This window comes from Somniosus microcephalus, chromosome 34, assembly GCF_052327205.1.
Source record: "Somniosus microcephalus isolate GS21.2 chromosome 34, FLI_Smic_1.0, whole genome shotgun sequence".
In the NCBI taxonomy this organism is placed as follows: Eukaryota; Metazoa; Chordata; class Chondrichthyes; order Squaliformes; family Somniosidae; genus Somniosus; species Somniosus microcephalus.
The window spans coordinates 15493071-15508577 of NC_141020.1; the positions used below are offsets into that span (position 1 = coordinate 15493071).

At 46.3% G+C, this 15507-nt stretch overlaps 1 protein-coding gene across 1 annotated transcript; it reads right to left on the reverse strand.

The window, feature by feature from the left end:
• Positions 1-348: 348 nt before the first annotated feature.
• LOC147096803 (basic phospholipase A2-like) lies at positions 349-13759 on the reverse strand. The gene is made up of 4 exons (XM_085973438.1): positions 13588-13759; positions 8291-8459; positions 1877-1983; positions 349-697 (listed from the first exon to the last, which is right to left on the reverse strand). Exons 1-4 carry the CDS (start codon positions 13670-13672, stop codon positions 564-566), a joined length of 495 nt encoding a protein of 164 aa, XP_085829564.1. The 5' UTR covers positions 13673-13759; the 3' UTR covers positions 349-563.
• Between the last annotated feature and the right edge of the window lie 1748 nt (positions 13760-15507).

The following is a 15507-nucleotide window of genomic DNA, read 5'->3' on the forward strand; positions in this document are numbered from 1 at the left end:
CATCCTCCACATATTATTGCTAATTTGGTTTGGCCAGTCTATATGTAGATTAAAGTCACCCTTGTTACATGCATCTCTAATTTCCTGTTTGATGCCATCCCCTACATTACCACTACTGTTTGGAGACCTATAGACAACTCCCACCAATGTTTTCTGCCCCCTCTGGTGCTTCTTAGCTCCACCCAGACTGATTCTACATCTTGATTTTCTGAGCCAATATCCTTTCTCAAACCATGGAGCTGATGCTGAGTGTGCGCGCAGTGCGCCCGCTCCATTTTGCAGATTTCTGAGTCAATTTCTAACCAACATTCCCACTCGCAGCACTGCCAATCAATGAGAGTAGCGGAGGATGCTTCAATGTACTTTATTTCACTAGAATTGTGCACTACATTTTAAATCAATTAAAGGTAAAATAGCAACAAAGCTTAGGCACGAATCACACTCAGTGGTCAAGAAATCATTAAGACCGCGCAAGAGAAATCCCATCAACCACACCCGCAATATTCCATTGGAGAGAGGCTTGGCAGTACCACTCTCAATCACATCTCCTCCGGCTCGGAGCTTCAGGCGTTCTTACACAGAGATTGGTCATATCTTATAAAGTTGTAGTTGAACCTGTTGATGTACTTCCTGAAGCACTGGGCCGCTGCGACATCACATTTGCACTTCTTGTTAATGCATTGGTATCGTGACCTCGCTGATTGACAGTAAAGGAGGAGAGTACAAACAAATTTATACAATGTAATATACACACTAATACTCGCTGTGATGTTCACACTGTAATGTACACGCTGTAATATAAACGCTGTAATGTACATACTAATGTACACGCTGTAATGTACATGCTGTAATACACACTGATGTACATGCTGTGATATGCACACTGATAAACATGTTGTAATATGCACACTAATATACACGCTGTGATGTACAAGTTGTAATATACATGCTGTAATACACTGATGTACATGTGATATGCATACTATGATATACATGTAATATACACGCTGTGATGTACATATTGTAATATACATGCTGTGGCATACACACTGTAATATACACACTAATGCTGTGGGGTGTCCCTAGTGCTGTTGGGTGTCCCTCGTGTTGTGGGGTCCCTCGTGTTGTGGGGGGTCCCCTTGTGTTGTGGGGGTCCTAATGCTTTGGGGTTCCTAATGCTGTGGGGAGTCCCTAGTGTCCCTAACATGGTGATTTCTGCTGGATATTCCGCACACACTGGTGAAGTCAACCAATCCGAGCCACACTACAGTGAGATGCAGAAAGCCATCTAAAATCTCGGTGTCACCGTGAGAGTTCCCGAACTCTCCTGAAGGCATGGACTCGTGCTCCGCTACCTTTCCATCAGCATCGCCCATGCCCATCGGTTGTGTGCAAGCCAAGATAGTGAGATGGCAGGATATTCGACTGCGAGTGCCACTCTGTCCTCACCCAATGTTACTTTCCAGCAGGAGTCACTGGATAGTGACCAGGAACAGGAACACCTCCCCCCGCCCCCCACCCAGGGCTGGTTTTCCCCACCGAGGCCAGTATTAGCGTCTCGCACTTCACCGTCTGAGATCAGTACACTTGGCAAAGCCTGAGGACGAATCTGGGAACTTCTGGAGGCGGAGAGGTTTAGGGAGGGAATTCCAGAGCTTAGGGCCCAGGCAGCTGAAGGCACAGCCACCAATGGTGGAGCGATTAAAATCAGAGATGCTCAAGAGGCCAGAATTGGAGAAGAGCAAGAGATCTCGGAGTGTTGTGGGGCTGGAGGAGGTTAGAGAGAGAGGGAGGGGCGAGGCCCTGGAGGGATTTCAACACAAGGATGAGAATTTTACAATCGAGGCGATCAAAATCTGTTTGGTGTGTTACTTACCGCACGTGGGCACTCCATTATTGCATCGAAAACTAAACGGCGTCAAATGAACATAGCAGCCCATATTTTCGGCTTCACCGTAACAATCATCATGCACTTGGCAGCACCTAGGAGGGGTGACAAATAGGAAATATTATTTCACAGAAGTAAGTCTTTCTGAAGAGACTGAAACTCTGTCAGCGTCTAAATCATTGCAGCTGGGCTTCAGACCGGGTCACCAACTCTCCAGGATTGCCCTGGAGTCTCCAGGAATTAAAGATTAATCTCCTGGGCACACACTACGAGGAAAACCCAGACGAAAAATCATAGGGGCGTTGAAAAAAAGTGTTTCCCCATTTTCTTTGAAAGCTTTTGTTTATTAGTGATCGAAACATTGGACATGGGCGGAGGGGGGGCGGGCAGAAGGCTATTTGACTGACAATCATCCAATCAGATGACAAAGGGTCCATTCGCTTTCCAATTAGCATGGGAGGGCGGGGCACCCTGAGGATGGACGTGTCAGCCGAGCAATGGTGGGAGTGTGGGGGCAGGCATTTGGAGGCAGGAGGTCTTGTGATGAAAACGTCCAGCAATAGGTCCAACCAGAATTGGCATCCCTATCCTCAGACCAAATGTTTTCTGAAGCAGACATGGTACCCTGCCCACAACAAACATGGAGCCCTGCCCACAACAAACATGGAGCCCTGCCCACAGAAAACATGGAGCCCTGCCCACAGCAAACATGGAGCCCTGCCCACAGCAAACATGGAGCCCTGCCCACAACAAACATGGCAACCCGCCCACAACAAACATGGCAACCCACCCACAACAAACATGGAGCCCTGCCCACAGCAAACATGGAGCCCTGCCTGTAATGATATCAGCAAATAGTGATGGTATTTGCCTGTTTGATTATGATGCCTTACCAGCATATTTGCCTGTTTGATTATTTATGCCTTACCAGCAGAGGGCATGTGAGACAGAGAGAGTTTAGTTTTAGTTTCGTTTTAGATGGATCTCTAACATGGTGTCTCCTGTAATGCTGTTAACTTAGATGAACAAACTTTAGATTAAAAGACTTTCTCTTTCATGAATGTGTCGTCATTGAACCCACATAGAAATCAATACATGGTGTCAGAAGAAGAAGTGATTGAAAGAGATGAAGAGGAAAAATCTGAAGTTAAATCAGCTCTCCACATATTAGCAAGCCAAAAGAGAACATCGTTACTTAACATTGGAGAATAGCTAACGAAGTGAAAAATGGAAGGTTTACACCCACTGGTGAAGCTTCAGTTGACAGGTAATGTGGCTGAAAATTGGAGGAGGTTCAAACAACATTTGGAGTTGTATTTAGCAGCAATCGGAGCTGACGAGAAAAGTGATAAAATGAAAGCGGCAGTGTTCTTACATGTCGTGGGTGATGAAGCGCTGGAGGTGTATAATAACTTCACATTCGCTGCTGATGGAGACAAAATGAAACTGGATAAAATAATGGAACAGTTTGAGGCCTACTGCATACCTAAACGTAACGTGACGTTTGAGAGGCACAGATTTTTCACGTGTACAGAAAACGGGTGAGACTATTGATCAGTATGTGACTGAACTGAGAAACAGAAGCAAAACGTGTGAATTTGGGGGACTGACAGACTCACTGATAAAAGACAGACTGGTGTGTGGTATTCCAGATAATGGTCTAAGGGAAAGACTGCTAAGGGAGCAAAATCTAGACCTGGGAAAAGCCATAGCACTGTGTAGGGCTACAGAGACTGTGAAGTTGCAGGCAAAGGAGTTGTTCAGTGACAGTAGCTGCAACGTGGATGCAGTGAGAAAGAATGGACACAAACCGTTTAACAAAAAGCGCCAATGTGAAAAAAGAGGCGTGGCCAGCGAACAAAAATGAAAGGGCAATCGAAAGTCATGTAGTCAATGCAGTACACAGCATACACCAAAAAAGTGTCCAGCATATGGTAAAACATGCAATAGTTGCAACAAAAACAACCATTATGCCCGTTGCTGTAAGAACCAAGCGCAACAAAGCAAGGTCCATACAGTAGATGAAAGCGAGATAGAGGAGTTCAATGTGGATGTTGTGTCTGAAAACAAAAAAGAAAAAAGAGACTGGATGTTGACACTAAAAGTGAATGACATACACATTCCATTTAAATTGGATACTGGAGCACAAGTTAATGTGATATCAGAGACTGATTTTAAGAAAATTAGACCCAGACCAAAGATACATGGAATGAAAGTGAAAGTGACAGGATACTCAGGTACTGATATACCAGTGAAAGGAAAATGCATTGTCAAAGTGACACACAAGGACAGAGAGCACACGCTAGCATTAATCGTGGTGCCAAAGGATGTGCAAGCCATACTAGGTTTAATAGCCTGTGAGAGACTGAACCTGGTAAAGAGAGTCCTCGTTGTGGAAAGCGAAGGAGAGACAATCTATGATGAACTCATGAAAGAGTACAACGACCTATTTAAGGGTCTAGGCTGCCTTCCAGGAAAACACACGATCAGAGTAGATAAAAGTATGCCAACGGTCATACATCCATGCAGAAAAGTTCCGTTTGCTCTTCAAAAGCAACTGAAGGCAGAGTTGGACAGGATGGAAAGCCTGAACGTGATTCAGAAGATAGATGAGCCAACTGAGTGGGTGAGTTCCCTCGTCGTAGTGGACAAAAAGGATGGAAAGCTCAGAATTTGCCTGGATCCAAGAGATCTAAACAGAGCAAAAGAGAGAGCACTTCAAGCTTCCTACACGTGAGGGAATCATGTCACAGTTTGCAAATGCAAAGTATTTCAGCAAGTTAGATGCATCATCAGGATTTTGGCAGATGAAACTGGACGAGGCAAGTTCAAGATTGTGCACATTCAACAGTCCATTTGGCAGTTACAGATTCCTAAAGTTACCATTTGGCATTGCCTCAGCTCCTGAAGTGTATCACAAAACTATCCATATGATCTATGAGCACCTGGAGGGAGTTGATACATCAATGGATGACATCATAGTATGGGGAACCACGAGAACTGAGCATGACGAGAGACTGAAAAAAGTGCTGGAAGCAACAAGGAAAACAAACCTGAAGCTGAATAGAGAGAAATGCCAGCTCGGGGTGACAGAACTGACATTCGTGGGAGATATCCTTAGCAGTGAGGGCATCAGACCAGATCCCAGAAAGGTGTCCGCCATTGAGAATATGCCAAAGCCACAATGCAAAAAGGACGTGCAGAGGTTTAATGGAATGATCAACTACATGGGTAAATTCATATCCAACCTCTCAGAAAAGATGGCGCCACTGAGACGACTAACTGAAAAGAACATAGAATGGGAATGGAATCATGAGCATGAGAAGTCATGGAGCAATCTAAAGAAACTGCTCACAGAGGAACCAGTTCTGAGGTTTTATGACCCAGCGAGACCCATCAAGATATCATCAGATGCATCACAGAGTGGGCTCGGTGCCGTTCTTCTGCAAAAATATGACTACTGGCAACCTATTGCATATGCATCGCGCTCAATGACAGACGCGGAGACGCGATATGCTCAAATAGAAAAGGAGCTGCTCAGCATCACATATGCCTGTGAAAGATTTCACCAGTTTGTGTCAGGGCAAGCAATCAGTGTAGAGACTGACCATAAGCCCTTGATTGCATTGTTCCAAAAGCCACTAAATAGCTGTCCGCTTAGAATACAAAGAATGATGATCAGGCTGCAACGCTATACACTGAATGTTGCGTACACACCGGGTAAGCTGATGTATACAGCAGACACGTTGTCCAGAGCTGTTGACCCAAGAGAGCCCGCAAACACCAAAATGGATGAAAAAGTGAACGCCTACGTGGACATGATCACAAGTGCACTGCCCATAGCAGATGCAAAAATGGAGCTCATAAAGACTGAGACAAACAAAGATGAAACACTTAGACGACTGAGGAAAAGCATCTTGGATGGATGGCCCAGCATGAAGCAAGGCTGCTCACCTGACATGGCAGAGTACTGGAACTGCAGGGCGGAACTATCAGTGGTCGAAGACATCACCTACAAAGGAAGTAAAATAGTTATCCCAAAGAGTCTGAGAAAAGAGATGCTAAAAAGGATCCATGGAGGACATCTGGGAATCGAAAAGTGTAAGAAAAGAGCACGAGAGGTGATGTACTGGCCACGAATCAACCAAGATGTGACAAATGAGGTGTCAAACTGCACAATATGCCTGAAATATCGAGCAAGCAATCCAGTAGAGCCACTAAAACCACACCCAGCGCCAGACAGACCTTACCAGAAGGTAGGCGCTGACCTATTCGTATGTCAAGGGAAGGACTATCTTGTAGTCACAGACTATTACTCCCTGTATCCAGAGGTTTGTAGACTGTACACCACCACTGCAGATGCTGTGATAACATGTATGAAAGTCATATTCTCCAGACATGGCGTGGCAAGCGAGGTCTTCACAGACAACGGACCCCAGTTTTACAATGCAAGTTTCCGACACTTTGCCAAAGAGTGGGACTTTGTCCACACAACGTCAAGTCCTCACTTTCCACAGTCCAATGGACTAGTGGAAAAATCGGTCCAGACAGTGAAAAGACTGATGTACAAGGCAAAAGACAGTGGAACTGACTTCTACCAGAGCATGCTTGTATACCGCACAACGCCGCTTGAGTGTGGTATGTCACCAGCCCAACTCCTTATGGGACGTCTGTTAAGGTCAAACCTACCCATCCCGGAGAACCTCCTGAAAACAAAAGAGGGGGAGAAAGTGAGGAAGTTCAAAGAACAACAGAAAGAAAAGCAAAAGTACTACTATGACAGAGGAACACAAAACCTACCTGAACTCCACACTGGTGACCAAGTAAGGTTCAAAGACAAAACAAACATATGGACCCAGAAGGGAACTGTCCTGAGTGCAGTTCAACCAAGATCATACACCATTCAGACAGATGAGGGTGCTGTTCTGCGAAGAAATCGTCGGGATCTTCTCATGGGACCAGCCACAGCAAGTCAAAAGACTGATACTGTTGAACAACCTGATCACACAGCAGGTCAAAAGACTGATACTGTTGAACAACCTGATCACACAGCTGAGAAATCATCATCTGAGGCAACAACTCAGATTCAAGGACAATCAATCAGAAAATCCTCAAGACACATGAAGCCTCCTGAGAGACTCATTGAGCAAGCTTAAGGACTATTGTTATAGAAGGAAGTAATGTTATCTTATTCTCTCTTCAAGTTCTAGTGTATTTACATATTTCATGTGAACACACAAAACAAGGTTAAAAAACCTTGATAATGATAATGATAATGTAAGTTCATTAAGTGTTACAGTTAAAATGCAGAGTAATACAAAGAAAACATGTTGTTAGATAAAAGTAAAATACTTTTGTTTTAAGAAAGGGAGATGTAATGATATCAGCAAATAGTGATGGTATTTGCCTGTTTGATGATGATGCCTTACCAGCATATTTGCCTGTTTGATTATTTATGCCTTACCAGCAGAGGGCATGTGAGACAGAGAGAGTTTAGTTTTAGGTTCGTTTTAGATGAATCTCTAACATGGTGTCTCCTGCAATGCTGTTAACTTAGATGAACAAACTTTAGATAAAAAGACATTCTCTTTCAGCAATGTGTCGTCATTGAACCCACATAGAAATCAATACACTGCCCACAGCAAACATGGAGCCCTGCCCACAGCAAACATGGAGCCCTGCCCACAGCAAACATGGAGCCCTGCCCACAGCAAACATGGAGCCCTGCCCACAACAAACATGGAGCCCTGCCCACAGCAAACATGGAGCCCTGCCCACAGCAAACATGGAGCCCTGCCCACAGCAAACATGGAGCCCTGCCCACAGCAAACATGGAGCCCTGCCCACAGCAAACATGGAGCCCTGCCCACAGCAAACATGGAGCCCTGCCCACAGCAAACATGGAGCCCTGCCCACAGCGAACATGGAGCCCTGCCCAAAGCAAACATAGGGGGAAACATTCAGTTGGTAGCGCCACCCGTTAGCGCCTTAAGAGGGCGCTAATGGATGCAAAATAACTAGCGCCCGGGCACGGCGATGTTTTGCGGCGGCGCTAAACACTACCGCCATGATCTCCTGTGCCGGCAGTTTTAGTGATGTTGACTGAGAAATAAATATTGACCAGGCTCCCGGGGAGAACTCCCCTGCTCTTCTTTGAATAGTGCCATGGGATCTTTTACATCCACCCGAGAGAGCCGACGGGGCCTTGGTTTAACGTCTCATCCGAAAGACGGCACCTCCGGCAGTGCGGCACTCCCTCAGCACTGCTCTGGGAGCACCAGCCTAGATTTTTTGTGCTCAAGTCTCTGGAGTGGGACTTGAACCCACAACCTTCTGACTCTGTGGCGAGGGCGCCACCAACTGGACATTTTTATTTTGACACACGACTTCGCTTTACTTTACCAGTCAATTGCATCGACTGGATTGTTGCCGTGTCCGCCGAGCCCGCAGAAGCAGCCATAGCTGACGAGGTGTCTGTTACGGAGATCCGGGTTGGCACACCAAATAACGCTTGCAAAGTTCAACACAGTTCTCTCCTGGAGCGCAACGCCCTCAGTTGGAATCAACACTGCTGCAAAAAGACATCGAAAAAAGATTAGTGCCCCCCCCGTGAAACCCCTCAATCAGAGTGAGCAGGCCGACAATCCATGGGCGGATTCTTTTTATTAAAAAAGCTACCTCGAAAAGAGCATAGAATCATAGAAATTTATGGCACAGAAGGATGCCATTTCGCCCATCGTGTCTGTGCCGGCCGAGAAAGAGTTATCCAGCCTAAACCCACTTTCCAGCTCTTGGTCCGTAGCCCTGTAGGTTACGGCACTTCAAGTGCATATCCAAGTAATTTTTAAATGCAATGAGGGTTTCTGCCTCTACCACCCTTTCAGGCAGTGAGTTCCAGACCCCACCACCCTCTGGGTGAGAAGTGTTCTCCTCAACTCCCCTCTAATCCTGCTACCAATTACTTAAAATCTATGCCCCCTGGTTATTGACCTCTCTGCTAAGCAAAATAGGTCTCTCCTATCCACTCTAGGTCCCTCATAATTCGATACACCTCAGCCTCCTCTGTTCCAAAGAAAACAACCCCAGCCTATCCAATCTTTCCTCATAGCTAAAATTCCCCAGTCCTGGCAACATCCTCGTAAATCTCCCCTGTACCCTCTCTAGTGCAATCACATCCGTGAATTCAGTGGGAATTACGTACAATTTACAGCACAGAAACAGGCCGTTCGACCTATGCTGGTGTTTATGCGCCACACGAGCCTCCTCCCACCCCTCTCCATCTCACCCTATCAGCATATTCTTTGATTCCTTTCAACTCATGTGTTTATCTAGCTTCCCCTTAAATACATCTGTGCTAATCACCTCAACTGCTCTCTGTGGTAGCGAGTTCCACATACTGACCACTCGCTGGGTAAAGAAGTTTCTCCTGAATTCCCAATTGGATTTATCAGTGACCGTTTTACAATCAAGCACACCGCCTCATCCTCCGACATTAACAGCCTCCACTTCGTGGGCCTGAGGTAGCAATAGCCCTGTCTGACATCTGGAACAAAGGACTCATAACACCCATATACAAAAGTGGGGACAAAATCGACCCAAACAACTATCGAGGCATCTGTGTAAACAGTAACCTGGGGAAGGTATTCTGTAGCATCATAAACAAAAGACTTATAAACTTCCTTGAAGAGCACAATGTCTTGAGTAAAAGCCAAATTGGATTCCTGCCAAACTATAGAACATCCGATCATATCTTCACCCTACAGACCCTAATTGACAAACACGTTCACCATAACAAAAGCAAAATCTACGCATGCTTTGTAGATTTCCAGAAGGCTTTCGACTCCATCTGGCATGACGGTTTATTCCTGAAACTTATCGAAAGCGGGGTAGGAGGGAAAACATATGATGTAATTAAATCAATGTATACAAACAATAAATGTGCAGTTAAAATTGGAGACAAACAAACAAAATACTTCCCACAGGGGCGGGGGGTGACGCAGGGCTCGCCAATCTCACCGACACTCTTTAATATTTACATTAATGGATTGGCAAAACTACTTGAACAATCTACAGCACCCGGCCTCACCCTATATGAATCCAAGGTTAAATTCCTCCTCTATGCCGACGACCTGGTTCTGCTGTCACCAACTAAGGAGGGTCTACAGCAGAACCTGGACCTGCTGGAGTCGTACTGCCAGACTTGGGCCCTGACAATAAATCCCCAAAAAACCAAAGTCCTTGTGTTCCAGCAAAGATCCAAACAACATGGACCCACAATAAATTTCACAGTAGGAACAACCAAAATTGAACAAACCACTCACTACACATACTTGGGCTTAAAAATCAGTTCTACAGGAAACTTCAAACTGGCTGTGAATGAACTGAAAGAGAAAGCAAGAAGGGCTTTCTATGCCATCAAAAAATCAATCCAAATAGAAATCCCAATTAGCATTTGGCTCAAAATTTTCAAATCAGTAATTGAACCAATTGCACTCTATGGCAGTGAGGTCTGGGGACCACTAACACAACAAGATTTTGCAAAATGGGACAAACACCCAATTGAGATCCTACATGCGGAATTCTGTAAAAGTATCCTCCGGACTCAAAGGAAAACAGTAAACAACGCATGCAGGGCGGAACTAGGCCAATACCCATTAATAATCACTATCCAAAAAAGAGCCACCAAATTTTGGAATCACCTACAAATGAGCAACCCCCAATGCTATCACTACGACGCCCTGAAATGCCAAGAGCTGACCATAAAGAAGAATACCCTCAGTCAACTAGTCCTGGGACTCAATAAAGTAACTAATAACAATACTAACAATAACCAGCCCCAGGACAGTGACAGGGTAACACAAAGAATTCGACCCAACACAATCGTCGCTAAGCAAAAGGAAAACTATCTGTCATATTGGGCAGAAACAACAAAAACCCAAAGCAAACTCAATTGCTACTTGGCCCTAAACAGACAATACAACATAGCTGATTACCTGACCATGGTAAAGGATAACAAACTGAGAAGAACCTTGACAAGGTACAGACTTAGCGAACATAGCCTAGCGATCGAAAAAGGCAGACACAGGCAGACCAGGCTGCCAAGAGAAGACAGGATATGCTCTCACTGCAGTCAGGGAGTAGTTGAGACAGAGATGCACTTCCTCACAGCCTGTGGAAAATATCAGGGCATCAGAGAGAATTTCTATCAAAAATTCTCACAAATATGCCCTGAATTCAGAAATCTGACTGACAACCAAAAACTCCCATTCCTACTGGGGGAGGAGAGAAGCTGTGTAACACTGGCGGCACACTATGTTACAGCTTGCCATGAACAGAGGGACAACCAGTAAACTAAGACAAGAGTATATATAAACAAGGCGAAAATATATTTATAAACTCAGGGATATACCTGTTTATACACTGTATGAATGGAACCGCGTTTATGTGTTCAACCATAAATGTATTTTGATGCTTTGGCAACATAAGATGTACCTTATCATGCCAATAAAGTGATTTGTATTGTCTGCACAGTCTCCTTTGTAGCTGAGTGAAGGCTGGGCACAGGTAGACGCTTTGGGGCGATTGTCCGTCATTGACCGTGGCGCCTTTCCTGAAGCTTAGCCACAGTTATTTCCACTCCCATCAAACGACTCTGCCCCAGCTTCACCCCTTAGGAAGAATGGATTGAAGGATCCATGGAGTTATTGGGTATATTCGCTGCCTTGTCTATTATTGGGTCTCAGAGTGATAGTCCCACAAACCAGTCCCATTAAACACTCCCAGGGCAGGTTCAGCAAGGTTAGATACAGAGTCTACACTGTCCCATTAAACAGTGGAGATTCCGTGCTTGCTGACCTACATTGCCTCCTGGTCTGGCAAGGCCTCAGTTTTAAAGTTCTCATTCTTGTTTTCAACCCCCTCCATGGCCTCGGCCCCTCCCTATCACTTTAACTCCTCCAGCCCCACAACCCTCCGAGATCTCTGCACTCCTCCACTTCTGGCTGCTTGCGCATCCCCGATTTTCATCGCTCCACCATTGTCGGCCGTGCCTTCAGCTGCCTCGGCCCTAAGCTCTGGAATTCCCTCCCTAAACCTCCCCGCCTCTCTCTCCTCCTTTAACATGCTCCTTAAAACCTCCCTCTTTGACCGAGCAGGTCATCTGTCCTGATATCTCTTTCTGTGGCTCGGCGTCAAATTTTATTTTATACGCTCCTGTGAAGGGCCTTGGGACGTTTCGCTATATTAAAGGTGCTATATAAATGCAAGTTATTATTGATGTTGTTGTTTCATTGATAGGTCTCTGGGGCAAACTGTGCCTGGGCTCCCCTGTCAATCCGGAGAGGGACACATTCTGATTCACCGCGCAAGTGGAACTCAGATTCCAGTCTGCACACACACACTTTGCATCGTGAGTCGTTATAGAGGGATCGAGAGCCGAAACTCAGCGCTTCAGATCAGCTCATTGAGGACAGCTCAGAGATGGGACTTGGGACCCTCCTGTTCTGTAAGGCTCAGAGACACGGGGTTACTCTCACCGTCATCAAACACTCCCAGGGCAGGTACAGCACGGGTTAGATACAGAGTAAAGCTCCCTCTACACTGTCCCATCAAACACTCCCAGGGCAGGTACAGCATGGGTTAGATACAGAGTAAAGCTCCCTCTACACTGTCCCATCAAACACTCCCAGGGCAGGTACAGCATGGGTTAGATATAGAGTAAAGCTCCCTCTACACTGTCCCATCAAACACTCCCAGGGCAGGTACAGCACGGGTTAGATACAGGGTAAAGCTCCCTCTACGCTGCCCGATGAAACACTCCCAGGGCAGGTACAGCACGGGTTAGATACAGAGTAAAGCTCCCTCTACATTGTCCCATCAAACACTCCCAGGGCAGGTACAGCACGGGTCAGATACAGAGAAAAGATCCCTCTACACTGTCCCATCAAACACTCACAGGGCAGGTACAGCAAGGGTTAGATACAGAGTAAAGCTCCCTTTACACTGTCCCATCAAACACTCCCAGGGCAGGTACAGCATGGGTTAGATACAGAGTAAAGCTCCCTCTAGACTGTCCCATCAAACACTCACAGGGCAGGTACAGCACGGGTTAGATACAGAGTAAAGCTCCCTCTACACTGTCCCATCAAACACTCCCAGGGCAGGTACAGCACGGGTTAGATGCGGAATAAAGCTCCCTCTACACTGACCCATCAAACACTCCCATGACAGGTACAGCACGGGGTTAGATACAGAGTAAAGCTTCCTCTACACTGTCCCATCAAACATTCCCAGGGCAGGTACAGCATGGGTTAGATACAGAGTAAAGCTCCCTCTACACTGCCTCATCAAACATTCCCAGGGCAGGTACAGCACGCAGTAGATACAGAGTAAAGCTCCCTCTACACTGTCCCAAACACTCTCAGGGCAGGTACAGCATGGATTAGATACAGAGTAAAGCTCCCTCTACACTGTCCCATCAAACACTCCCAGGGCAGGTACAGCACGGGTTAGATACAGAGTAAAGCTCCCTCTACACTGTCCCATCAAACATTCCCAGGGCAGATACTCCCATTCCCTTTACCTTCTCTGTGATTGGAAATTTACCAGCTGAAGGTCAGTTTTGGGTGTTGACTCACTCGCTGTTACCTGCTCTCCCCCACCACCTCCCCGAGATCTCCTGCTGCTTGCTCATCACTTACCTCCAAAGAGAATGAGGACACCAATGAAGTTCAGGGTCTCCATGGCTTCTCGTCCCTTTGAGAAATCGGTGTTTGACTCATCCATGATTCGGCCTCTTTTATAATGCACTTAGATGGGTTCCACCCCATAATAGTTCAGTCTATGCAAATAGAGCGAAGATCACCTTGGGTCTTGCCGTTCTCCAAAGTGTGAATGTTGGCACAGACTGATATTATGGGTTGGGACAGATGGGCTCGGCTTGTTTTACATAATTAATTTCAGGTGAGCTCATCTGTTAAGAACACGTGAAGAATGCACAGGACCCAGAGGCACTCAATTGTCCGTCCTGCATAATCCCCAGCCCCCAATTATTTGAAAGCCAAATTAAAGTGTTCCCCTCCTGTCTCAGTGTGTGTGTCAGCCGTGGCTCAGTGGGCAGCACTCTCGCCTCTGAGTCAGATGGTTGTGGGTTCAAGTCCCACTCCAGAGACTTGAGCAGAAAAATCGAGGCTGACACTCCCAGTGCTGAGGGAGTGCCACACTGTCCGAGGTGCCGTCTTTCTGATGAGACGTTATACCGAGGCCCCGTCTGCTCTCTCAGGTGGACATAAAAGATTCCACGGCACTATTTTGAAGAAGAGCAGGGGAGTTATCCCTGGTGTCCTGGTCAATATGTATCCCTCAATCAATATCACTAAAACAGATTATCTGGTCATTATCACACTGCTGTTTGTGGGAGCTTGCTGTGCACAAATTGGCTGCTGTGTTTCCTACATTACAAGAATAACTACACTTGAAAAAGTAACACATTGGCTGGGAGGCCCTGAAGTTGTGAAAGGTGCTGTATAAAGGCAAGTCCTTCTTTAAATGCACCACATAATGCGGCACTGACCCATATAGGCCTGCAAGTCCCAGCAAAGCTGAACCAGGGCACTTGATTACTTTAGTGAAGTTGCTGCGCAGGATTACTGCAGGGACATGTTGGTTATGGACAGGATTAGGATCGGTTGTGATGCACCACTTGGTCAAATATCCTGCTGACACTTTCAGCTGAGGTTCACACACCTTCAGGAACTGTACACCAGAGAGAGTCAGCTCCTTCAGAAACTGTCCCAGAATGAGAGTCAGCACCTCCATGAACTGTACTTCAGAGAGGATCAGCATCTTCAAGAACTGTACCCCAGTGACAGTCAACTCCTTCAGGATCTGTACCCAGTGAGAGTCAGCACCTTCAGGAATGGTATTCAAGTGAGAGTCAGCAACTTCAGGAACTGTACGCCAGTGAGAGTCAGCACCTTCAGGATCTGTCCTGCAGGTCCTGACTCTCTGGGGTTGAATTCCTGAAGGTGCTGATTCTCACAGGGGTTCAGATCCTGAATGTGCTGACTCTCACTGGGGTACAGTTTCTGAAGGTGCTGACTCTCACTGGGGTACAGATCCTGAAGGTGCTGACTCTCACTGGGGTACAGTTCCACTGAAGGTGCTGGCTCTCACTGGGGTACAGTTCCTGAAGGTGCTGACTCTCACTGGGGTACAGTTCCTGAAGGTGCTGACTCTCACTGGGATACAGTTTCTGAAGGTGCTGACTCTCACTGGGGTACAGTTCCTGAAGGTGCTGACACTCACTGGGTACTGTTTCTGAAGGTGCTGACTCTCACTGGGGTACAGTTGCTGAAGGTGCTCAATCTCACTGGGGTACAGTTCCTGAAGGTGCTGACTCTCATGTAGAAACATGTAAGATAGGAGCAGGAGTAGGCCATTCGGCCCCTTGACCTGCTCCAACATTTAATGAGATCATGGCTGATCATCCAAATTCAGTACCCTGTCCCTGCTTTCTCCCCATATCCCTTGATCCCTTTAGCCTTAAGAAATATATCTAACACCTTCTTGAATATATTTAATGAATTGGCCTCAACTGCCTTCTGTGGTAGAGAATTCCA